General features: G+C 46.1%; 1 protein-coding gene across 3 annotated transcripts; it reads right to left on the bottom strand.

Moving 5' to 3' along the window:
* Positions 1–3,392: 3,392 nt before the first annotated feature.
* On the bottom strand, positions 3,393–11,678 carry TLCD5 (TLC domain containing 5). 3 transcript variants are annotated; one of them, XM_050759395.1, is made up of 3 exons: positions 11,607–11,678; positions 9,351–9,550; positions 3,393–7,073 (listed from the first exon to the last, which is right to left on the bottom strand). In XM_050759395.1, exons 2-3 carry the CDS (start codon positions 9,547–9,549, stop codon positions 6,535–6,537), a joined length of 738 nt encoding a protein of 245 aa, XP_050615352.1. In that variant the 5' UTR covers position 9,550; positions 11,607–11,678; the 3' UTR covers positions 3,393–6,534. The 3 variants fall into 3 exon arrangements, with proteins under 3 accessions (XP_050615352.1, XP_050615353.1, XP_050615351.1); XM_050759396.1 differs by lacking the exon at positions 9,351–9,550 and having other exon boundaries at positions 11,607–11,675; XM_050759394.1 differs by lacking the exon at positions 11,607–11,678 and having other exon boundaries at positions 9,351–11,233.
* Positions 11,679–11,934: the final 256 nt, after the last annotated feature.

Here is an 11,934-nt window from a genome sequence, read left to right as displayed (position 1 = left end):
CAGGCCCAACTCCGTCAGGGACACAAAAGTCCAACTCAAAACTCCATTCAGTCATCTAGACCATCCGATTGGAAGGGGTCAACGGATGCGGGTTGGAGGAAAACAAGTTATCTCCCAAAACAAACTGAGAAAGCCAGGGAGCGAGTCAGTCCAGAGTAAGTCGAGCTAGCGACAAATCCTCCAGAAGGCACAAGGAGAAACTTCCTCAGAGAGAGAAGTCCGCGCGCCGTGGGAAGGGGACCCGCGACTCCCGCCGGGGCTGGGGCGGGATCAGCTCTGGGACGGGTGTCGGCTCCTCCTCCGGAGTCTCGGGGCCTCGAACTCCCCGCCGCGGCAAGGGCCGGGGCCCTCCCTCCCGGCTCTCTATCTGGGGCTGCCGGCTGCTCCTGGCCGCAGCGTTGGCCGCGTCTCCGGCCGTCCCGCGCCGGGCTCGCGCGGTTCCATGTCCCGGGCCCGGGGCTCCTCCTCTGCTCGCCGCCCCCACCAGGCTCCCGGTGCTGGGACTAGCCGCGGGCGCCGGGGGAGGGTCCCGCGGCCCGAGGTGACAGGGACCCCGGTCTCTCAGCGCCGCGGGCTGCTCCCCATCCCTTTGAGGCCCGGACTCTTCCGCAGTCGCCAGAGGCGGCGGCTCCTCCCCGACGCTCCCCGCGAGGGGCGGGAGATGCCCGTCCGGCCCGGCCTGGAAGCCCTGGTCCGGGAGGCGGAGGCGGAGGCGGCGGCTTCTCCTCGCGCAGGGCCGGCTCGCCGGGTTCTGGAGGCCCTCGCGGGAGCGCGCGCAGACAGCGGAGGAGGCCGGCGGCGGTGGGGGCCGCGCAAACGCGGGCGCGCGCGCGGGTTCCGGTTCCGGTTCTGGCTTCCCGGCCCTGGCCGCGTCCGGCGCGAGCTCGCGCTTCCCGTCCCCCGCCGACTTTTTTGGCCCCCTCCCCTCTGACTTCGGGAAGCCGCCTCACCCGGGATCCCTCCGCCGCTCAGCGCTGCGCTCCCGCCCTTGTAAGGACGCCTCCGCCGGAGCCCTGTTTGGGGGAGCGGAAAAGTAGTCCTGCAGGGCGGAGGGAGGTGGGACCCGTGCAGCCCCGGGAGGCCCACCAACCTCCCGCGGCGCCTGGGCCCCTGAGTGCCGAGACGTTGTCTTTCGAGGCCAGTTTGTACTAAGTCTACTTTCACCAGAGACCTCCTGAGAGCGCCCCCCAGATCCCTAGGACATCGTGCTGGGAGGCTCTTTGGAAATTACCAGCCCCCCTTGTCCTGGAAACTTTTATTCCTTAAGGGAATGTACTCTCTCTCCTGCCTTCTGGCTGCAAGCGTTCTACCAGTGCCCGGCCGGCGCCCCTCGCTGCCTCCGCAGGCCCCGCTCACCTGGGCACCTGCCGGCTCCGGGGGGAGAGCGCGGCGGGAGCGGGAGGCGCAGGGCTGAGGGAGAGCAGCTGGGGACTGCAGCCAGGGCTTCTCGGTATAAATATTGCTTTTAGGCTGTTTTTGCCTTGGCAAAATGAAATGTGTTATTTGCCAAATTGAGAAGGCATGGTGCTTTGCATGGCGACTTAACAAGCGTGTTGTGGAAAGAAATGGGAGAAGAAAATGAAGTATATTTATCCAGTAAATAGCATTACGGTTCTCTCTGAAGGGTTCCAAACGTTTTTTCGTTTTTTTCCCCTTCTGGGTAGAGAGATTTAGATACCCATCTAGTTTTATGATTGAATAATTCAGTATTATGGCAATTTAGGTACCACGTATAATGCAGTTCTTCAGTTCTGCCTGCAAACGTCTAAAGAGGCTATTCCCTTTATCCAACTATTTTCAGACTTTTGAGCGTAAACCTATGTTGGTGGCAAGGAATTTCAGCCATTTTGTGGAATCCAAGTAGCAAATCAAATCTAATAAACAGTGGATGTGGAGAGAGGAAACAATTACCTCTTAACAATGCTGTTGCAAAAAGTCATTCCACAACAGTTCATGAAAGGATCATTATCCCCGAATAGAGGCATGAGCTCACACTGACGTTAGTTAGAACGGGGGGGTGGAAAAAAAAAAAAAGGAAAAGATAAACAGAGGCCAGAGACGACTCTTTATTGCTCGATTTTTAGGTTCAAGGCACAGCCAGCTAATTTTGTAATGTTTATTTTTGGAAAGAATAGAAGCAGATTAGCCAAGGCACTTTCCTAATGATGAGACCAGGACACATTGCCACCTGCTGGTGTATCCTAGCATGACAATTCTACCCTGAAGACTCTTAAATTGAGTGTTTACATGTAACTGGAACGAATCCCATTCATCTCTCTCTCTATATATATATACACACTGACCAAAATGCAAACCTTATTCCCAAACTTAATAAATCTTTCTTAAAAGTATTAAATATCTTATTTTCCCCTATTCTAATAATGTTACAGTGTAAGTATCAAATTAATTGAACCCAATGACTCATCAAATCATGCATTTTAGAAATGAGTTCCTCTCTTCCCTTAATACTTGAGGGAAGCCTCAATACTTAAGCTTCAGGAATAAAACAAACTGGGAAAGTTTCCTAATTCACCTTCTCTTCCTTGCATACAAAACCTCTTGGCAAGCTGCTTTCAAGATCTTTCCAAACTTAAACAGACCCACGGTTCTAGCTGTGAGCAAAGAAGGCATTTTGCTGTGGGAAAGCTTCAGAAGATGGTAAGCAAAAGATTGAATTAAGCCGTGGTTATTCATTCCAGAACTAATTTTTTTTTTAATGATGGAAAATCTCTGTAGTCACCTACAAAGCATTGATGATTTAAAAAACAAACAAACAAACAAAAAACCTGAAAGCCTCTTTAAAGCTGCTGGCAGTTCAACTGTTGTAAAGGCTGTAACTATGGATGCCTTCAGAAAGTCAAGCCAGTCTAGGTAGAACACACTCCTCAGGGTCAGTATTACTTTACCTAGAAAAATGACATTGATGACCCAATCCACTGGACATGCTCTTTGAGGAGGTTTTCCAATGGGGATTATTCTAAACCACATTCTCATCCTCTTGTCCATTCTTTCAACATGCTTATTAAGTATCTACTATGCGTCCCAGACTCTTTTAGGCATTGGTAGTACAGTCCTCAAGACAGGGCCTCCAGCTGTCTTCAGATGATGTCTGATGTCAACTCACTTGACATCACCATTTTCAAGGCAAGTGTCCAAACAGGTGGCAGAACAAGAAACACATTGAGGTTCTTCCTCTCTCTTTTGGCAAACTGTTTTCTGTATGTCAATTGTTACCCCCCAAAATGACAAAATAGGGGGAATGATGGATAATGAACAGCAGATTAGAGATATTCACTAGTAAGTATGAATACAGGTCAACATTTCTACAGGTCAAAAGGCTGTTTTTAACTTGTTGGCAAAACCACCACAAAAATATAAAGACAGACTCTGGATTTATAAAAAGTTGTTTTACTTTTATAAAATTTAGTACAAATCTTATGGAAATATAAATCCTTCTTGAACAGTGTTCGTTATCATTACATAGTAATCCAGTGCAAATGAGTACTTCATTTTGTCCGAGTATACCACACATTCATTAGCCCTTCATTTACCTGTGGTTTCAAAACTTAGCATCATCTTAACTGCTGAGTCATCTTCAGTTCACATTGTTCTCTCAGAAGTTTTTTCATAGTTATTGGTAATAACATCAAGAAAAGCTGAAATGAGGGATTCCCTTCCCCTTACCGATTATTCATATTTCTCACCATTCAAAAAAATCTACATATAGTCCCATGAAAGTGTCCCCAAAACAACAATATCTGCAGTCCCTTTATTTCTGAGGAGTAAGAGAGAAAAAGAATTGGTACCAGATTAAGCCTGTTCATTTGTCTGGTATGGAACAGGTTGCACTGTGCCAAAATTCAAGAGCCAGCTTTTTTTCTGTTTTTTTAAGCTTATGTGCCAAGCCACTCTTTTCTACGAGTCTTGCTAAAATCAGCATTCCCCAGCATCCTACTTTGACCGCAATTTTGTTGGAAAGAAGCTCACCAGCTTTTTAGGGGCGCTCATCATAGAAAAAAAAAAAGTGGAGATTAAGAAAAAAACAGGAAGTGGAGATGCTGTCAGATTATCTCAATGCCCAGCAAAACTCTTTAACCAAATGACATTCATTTTTAAAGACGCACTGTTAACATGCATTTAAAGTTACTGTTTCCTGAACAGTGATGACTTTACACCATTCCAACCACTCCCTCATGCCTGGTTTCTGTGGCCAAGACCATTTTCCATTTTCAAGACCACTCATGGCTGAACATGGTGGCTCACACCTGTAATCCCAGCACTTTGGGAAGCCGAGGCGGGCAGGTCAATGAAGTCAGGAGCTCGAGACCAGCCTGGCCAATATGGTGAAACCCCGTCTCTACTAAAAATACAAAAAGTAGCCAGGCATGGTGGCACACGCCTGTAGTCTCAGCTACTCGGGAGGCTGACGCAGGAGAATCACTTGAACCCAGAAGGCGGAGGTTGCAGTAAGTCGAGATGACACCACTGCACTCCAGCCCGGGCGACAGAGCAAGACTCTTTCTTTAAAAAAAAAAAAACACTCATTACATTAGATTACCAGTGGCCATGGAATGAACTGACACTTCCTACTGACCAGCTTTGACTCCAGTAGCACCATATGCTTGCTCACCCACTGAGCTAATCAAACACCATTGACTTAAATAACATGGTAAAAATAAATAATCAATAAATACATAAATAAATACTTCATGTTTTCATAAAAGCCCTACAAGAAAGACCTCCATTAATAAAATGCCACATAATGTCTCTATGAAATATACTACAGGGTATTTCATTCATTCACAATAGGTTTAAACTCAGGCAAAGAAGAAACAAGTAACCTATCCACATGATCTGGCAAGTGAGTAGCAAAATTAGTTAAACTAAGAACCCAGGAATTCTTGATTCTTAACCCCTTGTTCTAAGCTTATATTCTTGCTTCTCTTGAAGACTGTCACACTAAGAATTATTATTTTTTTTCCTTTCAAGACTGGCCTTGTTGTATTAGTTTGTTCATAGAGTGGTACCATTTTAGTAAAAATAAGAAAAGCAGGAGTACTAAAAGGGAATGTATCTAAAATGAAAAAAAAAAAAAAAAAAATTGACCTCATCCCCCTGAGGCCAGTACACACTTTAAAGTCTTTGGTTCTAGTTTGCAATATGTACAGCAGAGCTGAAATCTAAACTGCCATCTCAAGCACAGTGGAATCCACATGATAAATCCCTACGGAATTTAGTCATAGCCTCAAATGCCTAGGAGATTAATGCACAAAAGCCCTGAGAACTGGCATAGTTTTCCTGGTAGGGCAGAACCCATATAACAGGACTCAGTAAATCTACCCACACTTCATTCATCTCAGATCCAAAGCCCTAACTCTACAGGTTTTGTGCAGAAAAGAGTTAACATAGCAGGCCTAAACTGCTATCCTTGGAGAGGCCTGATTACAGGGTTGGCCACTGGCCGGCATTTGGGAACTCAGATTTTGGAAGGGCTCCCACCATTAACTGATAAGACTGGCTTACTGTGTCTGAACTGTTTGTGCAAACAATATGGCTTATGCTGAACACCTGCTTTCCTTTTGAAAATCTTGAATTTTGCTATCTGCCAGGGAAAGGCTGCCTAGGTGACCTGTCCTCAGTAAAAACCTTGGGCACTGAGTCTGTAATGACCTTGTCCAGTAGATAGCCCATTCACATGTTGTCACAAATCACTGCTAGGGGAACTAAGCACATCCTGTGTGATTCCATTGGGAGAGGACTCTGGAAACTTGTGCTTGCTTTACCCTAGACTTTGCCTCAGGTGCCTTTTCCTTTTACCGATTTTTCTTTGAATCTTTTCACTATAATAAATCAAAACTATGAATAAGACTATATGCTGAGTCCACTGAGTCCTCCCAGAGAATTATGGAACCTGGCAGTGGTCTTGGGCACCTCTGGCACAGTTGGAATAGGAGGTTCAGTAAGTAACGCTCCCCCTCGCTGCCACAGTTTCACTCTCGCCCTCCTACGCCCCTCTGTTTAAGTGGCCCAATTCCCCGATCTAATGTTCAGAATCCCAAATGCGTGTCTCTTTCTGAAAGCCCCTCACTTTATAGTAAATGGGGTAAACTTAGATAAATAGATACATGAAAAGCAGAAATAAGTGTTTATTGAAAGAGTTACTTCTCAAAGGAACAAGAAATAGCACTAATCTTTTTCCAGTTCCTTTCTAAACTGCCTGAACATCAAACCTCCCAGGGACAGGAGGACCCAGGGTCACCGCAAATGAAAACAAATGCCAGTTGTACTCACTTCACAGCTCCGACTTATTCCCAGCTACCATGGAGTAGTCTCACTTTCGACAACTGTGCCACTGTAGAAGTTGGTGTTTTAATACTGATATATGCTCGGCTTGAAGACTGACCACATTGATCAATAAATTTAGCCCTTTTTTGAAACCTAAGTTTGTTATAAGCATAATTCCATAACAGTCATATTTCCAACCTGGTTCCCATAGCTGACTTAACCCAATCCATAATCTGGAGCAAGCCTTGGCTAGTGTATTTTGAGATGTCCGTTGTGTTTCAGCTGCCGTTCCTCACTCCGCCTGCTTCTCCAAGCATGGTACTTCTTGATGCTCTTCCTCCATGCAAAGCGCCAGATGCTAAACATGAAACACCAAGACACAGCATACATGGCTACTCCCCCAGCCTTCACAAACCACTTAGGCGTGGGGGAGACCATTTCACAGAAAAGGAGGCGAGCTCCTACACCAATCCTCACTCCTGTGAACAGAGCCACAAAGAGGAAGTCCACTACATCTCCAGTGAAACTGTGATAGTGTCCTGTTTCCCGGAGAAACCAGCGCATCTGTAGCAAGGGATTGGTAAGCTCACTTCCAAAGAGGACTGCATTGACCTCTGTGCCAGATTCCCCAAGCACAAGGGCCATGATAATGCCCAAGATACTCAACGTGTGATGAGCCAGCATCAAGGCACCCTCAGACTGGAAGTAGATGCACCAGCCCAAGTCGAAGATGAAGTAGCCCAAGGTGAGACACAGGACATGAACTTGGAGAGGTGTATTGGGTGAGCCTGAAACAAACCAAGACGGAAGCAAAGTGAGTGACTGGGAATTGTGCTACCTTGCACAGGGATCCTATGTTGTTGTGTTTCAAACCTTACTGAACACTAAAACAAAAACAATGGCAGGCATGTGCTTTTTAAGGAGGGCCAAAGATAGACTAAAATATAAAATCTAGGTCTTTATCAAACTAAATGATGTTCAGACCTCAGGAAACGCTGTTCTGATGAATCTGACTTCAATGAGTTTGCATCCTTCAGTGAACACAGGCAAGAATCTGTGTCCTCTCCGTCGAACAGCATAAAATCCAATTATTTTGTTTCTTCAATTAAAATCCTACACTTTTTTTTTTTTTTTTTTTTTTTTTACCCTGCTAAAAATTTATTTCCAGACTCTTGGATAATGGTTCCCTGAATGTCAGATTTTTTTTCTCAGCTTAATGGGTTACGTTATTGAACACTCAGTGGCCCTAACCTATCCTGAAAGTAGATTCCGGAGAGGGCCCCAGAAGTTAGTGTGTGCTCATGTCCAGGAACATGGGTTTTAAGGACCTGACATATTTGAAACCATTTAGAACCTTCATATAAAACACAAAGCTTAACAGTTGCTTTCATAGGTTTGACAGTTTGGGGGGAAAACTCAGAAATTCGATAAGAGAAGCTAAAGAAATATTTTAAAAAATGATATTCCAGGGGAGTTAAGGGCTGCATTGTGTCCCCCCTCCCCAAATTCATATGCTAAAGCCCTTAACCAGTAGTACCTCAGAATGTGAGTGTATTTGGAAATAGGGCCTTTAAAGAGGTAATCTGGTTAAAATGGGGTAACTAGAGTAATCCAATATGACTGTTATCCTTAAAAGAAGGGATTAGGACACAGATATGCATGCATACACACACACACACACACACACACACACACACACACACACACACACACACACACACACACACAGACACACACACACACACACACACACACACACACAGACACACACACACACACACAGACACACACACACACACACACACACACACACACACACACACACACACACACACACACACACACACACACACACACACACACACACACACACACACACACACACACACACACACACACACACACACACACACACACACACACACACACACACACACACACACACACACACACACACACACACACACACACACACACACACACACAGACACACACACACACAGAGGGGAGACCATGGAAGGACACAGTGGGAGGGCGGCCATCTGCAAGCCAAGGACAGAGGCCTCAGAAGAAAGCAACCCTGCTAACAACTTGAACTTGGACTTGCAGCCTCTAGAATTTTAATAAAAATTGCATATTTATGAAAGTAACACTTGTACATCTAGTAACAAAAAGGATAAGGAATATCTCATCCTCTTAACATAGACATGGAAAGACGCTGTCTTTTGAGTAGAATTTTAAGAAAATAAACGCCTGGTTAAGCCACCCACTCTGTGGTACTGTGTTTGGCAGCCCCAACCAATTAATACAAGGGGGTGATATTTTTGCATACTTGGCTGGGCGCGGTGGCTCAAGCCTGTAATCCCAGCACTTTGGGAGGCTGAGGCGGGCGGATCATGAGGTCAGGAGACCGAGACCATCCTGACTAACATGGTGAAACCCCATCTCTACTAAAAACACACAAAAAAATTAGCCCGGCGTGGGGGTGGGCACCTGTAGTCCCAGCTACTCAGGAGGCTGAGGCAGGAGAATGGCGCAAACCCAGGAGGCGGAGCTTGCAGTGAGCTGAGATTGAGCCACTGCACCCCAGCCTGAGCAACAGTGCAAGACTCTGTCTCAAAAAAAAAAAAAATTGCATACTTATGAAAGTAACACTTGTACATCTAGTAACAAATAGGATAAGGAACATCTCATCCTCTTAACATAGACATGGAAAGATGCTGTCTTTTGAGTAGACAGTCAATTAAAAGTTGCAAGTTGACAAAAATATGTATAATACAGTTCTATTTGTGTCTTTTGGAACATGTTGATACTGGCTTTATGGTTTTTATATTTCTGATTAAATTGTAACAAGCAATTTAAAATTTGTTTTAAAAGTAGAGAGTTATGAAAAGCAGAAACAAGTGACAAACAGTATCAGAGTTAACAATGAAGAAGAATGAGGATTCCAAGACAAAATTATAATGGGAATTATTCTTCAATATTGTACAAATTCTGTTTAAAAGTCCCATGCTTCTAAGACTACCCCCAAACCATAAGTCCCTAAGGGAAAATCCCCTACCTACCTGGGTGGGTAAAAGGCCATGGGCCATCAATGAAGCCAATATAAGCGGAGAGGCCTATGGAGAGGACTCCATGGGTGAAGGTGACCAGCCGGCAGCTCCACTCATAGCTTCGGTGCTTATTCAGGTGGCAGAAAGAAATATAGAGCGAGAGCCAGCCACACAGGCTGCACAGCACCTGCAGACACAGAGCTAATGCCATCCTGTGATGAAAAGACCAAAACCAGAAAAACAAAGAATGCACCCTAAGAAAACAGCATTGGGTCATTTTGTGTATATGTCCTCATTTCTATTATAGAATAGTTCAAAAATATTGCCTTATCTTGTTTTCCTTATCTACACAGCCAAGAATCTTCTATTTAAGTATGGCTGTATTTATAATTCCACGTTCCTCAGAGATAACATGTTAGCAACTGGTGAATGCTGTAAACTGGAAACCAGGCACCGCACTCTGAGCTGGTAGGCTGGCATCACATTTTATGATAAGTAAATGTCAATAATAACCCTCCAGTGATGACTGAGCTTGGGCAATAATACACAAATAATAAAGCACATGTATTAAATAATATCTTTACAGTTCAAAGACCCCAATGAAAAGCACTCATGAAAAAATAGAACACTGCCACTTTGGTTTCTGTGAGAGGTCACATGACACATGGCAGTTTAATATGGTTTTAAGCTGATACTTAATTCAGCTGAGGTTTGGATTTGGGTCACAGGTTTATCAGTCAAAAACAAAACTTGGGATAAACTTAAATATAGAACTAAACAAAGAGTCCAGACATCTTGGAGGTTGGGGGGAAATCCTGGCTTTATTCCGTTCTGAAATCCAACCCAAAGATTTGCCAAGAGTGAAGCAGAAGGATGCTAAGGTTCAAGAGGTGGGGAGTTTTTGTTGAGATCTAAAAATATACTTAAGGCAATTATTCAGTTAAAAATGAAATGACGCCAGAAAGCTGTACTGGTGACAAATACGTTAGGACAAGAACAGCTATAACTGAGTCAATTTAGTCACACAGGACCAAAATCTAAAAATGAGCAAAATGTTGTTACTAGTATTCATTAGCTCCTCCATTGAAACGTACAAATAAAAAGTCAAAAACATATCAGATATCTGCTTCATCTCAGCAGAAATAGTCTGCATGGTTATGCTTATTGCTTAACCTTATTCTGACCAGTGAAATAATATCTGTGGAAGTCAATACACAAGCCACTTCCCAAGAATGCTATCCAGGGAAGCGCTTTACGAAGGTCAAGGCCTGTACAGCTTTCATCTGAAATCAGATTTCCATTCAAGAAAACAGTGTGTGTCCATAATAGACCTGGGTTCCAATTCTGTCTCTGCCCCTAGAGAGACTAGCCATAAGAGTGTGGGCAAATCACTTTAACCTCTAGAACCCCAGTTTAAAAAAAAAGAAAGAAAGAAAGAAAAGAAAATAAGGAGGAGGAGGAGAAGGAAGGAGAGGAAGGGAAAGGAAAGAAAGAGACTAGGACTGGAGAACTCTACAGTCCGGTCCAGTTCTGACATGGAGTTCTGAAATAAACTTTGTAAAATATCAAGGCCAATTCTCAGAGTAAGGGCCAGAAATACAAAGTATCCCGCGTGAAGAGAACTGCCCTCCCCTATCTCCTTCTAAAGGCCAGGGTCACTGGCCAGTAATGCGGATCAGCTCATTTGGATATGCCTATTAGTATTTTTAGAGTCCTCTGAATCCTAATTCCTTGGCAGAACAGAGAAAACAGCAGCCCATTTACAATCACTTAAATAAAAGAACAGACATTCGTAAATGGCAGACACAACTCTATGACCTTGGGAACTCCCTGTGTGAGTTTCGGCTTTTTGCTCTTGGTTTTTGCCCAAGAACGGAAGGGCATTTGGAAGGCCATCGCCGCTCAAAGGTCCAAGGCTCCTCTCCTGGTTTCTCCCGTTCCAGGGCCAGACTGGCGAGCAGGAGCCTTGGAGCTGGCGTGGCTGGCGGTGAGCGCGGGTCCCGGGGCCTCGCAGGGACGGCGATCGCATCTCCGCGCCGCCGTGCCTGCGACGCTCGGCCACGCCCGGACCAAGAGCCGGAGCCAGGCACCGTTATCCCTGCATCCGGCTGGCGCCGCAGCTTGGCGCAGGAAGGCCTCGGGCGCCCGAGGCAGGAGGAGGCCCGCTCCCCTTCCGAGGCCACCCCGGGCCCTCTGCCGCCTCCTTCCCCAATGGGCCGCGCGGGCCCGGTGCCCACCCCGGCCGGGCGGTTCGCGCCGCGCGGTTACCTGGCGGAGCGTACCGGGAAGCCTCGGGCGCCCGGGCGCCCGCAGCTCCGGGCCCGGATCGCTGCAACAGGAAGCGGAGGAACCAGAGGGGGAGGACGTGGCTGTGACGGCGGCGGAGGAGGAGCCGGGGGTCTGGGGGCACCTGCTGGCTGGGCGGATGGAGCGCAGAGCCGAAGCCGGGACACCGACTTTCCGAAAGCGCGCGGGAGGGTCCTCCTTCTCCGGCGGGGGAGTCAAGAGGGATCTGGCGGTGACGTGAGACCTGCAGGTCGCTGCTCTTGTTTAGCTGTTGTTGTTTAAATCATTATCCACTTCTCCCCTCCCCTCA

Source organism: Macaca thibetana, chromosome 14 (assembly GCF_024542745.1).
Source record: "Macaca thibetana thibetana isolate TM-01 chromosome 14, ASM2454274v1, whole genome shotgun sequence".
Taxonomy (NCBI): Eukaryota; Metazoa; Chordata; class Mammalia; order Primates; family Cercopithecidae; genus Macaca; species Macaca thibetana.
The sequence above is the reverse complement of the archived record's forward strand: the minus strand, read 5'-3'. Positions and strand labels throughout refer to the sequence as shown.

What these genes read in the sequence shown, in the direction of transcription:
- TLCD5 (XM_050759394.1), bottom strand. Translation starts at nt 9,615, where the DNA reads ATGACCCAATGCTGTTTTCTTAGGGTGCATTCTTTGTTTTTCTGGTTT. An exon ending in ATGGCCTTTTACCCACCCAG is followed by an intron (nt 7,074 to 9,350) that starts GTAGGTAGGGGA and finishes GGTTTGTTTCAG; the next exon opens with GCTCACCCAATACACCTCTC.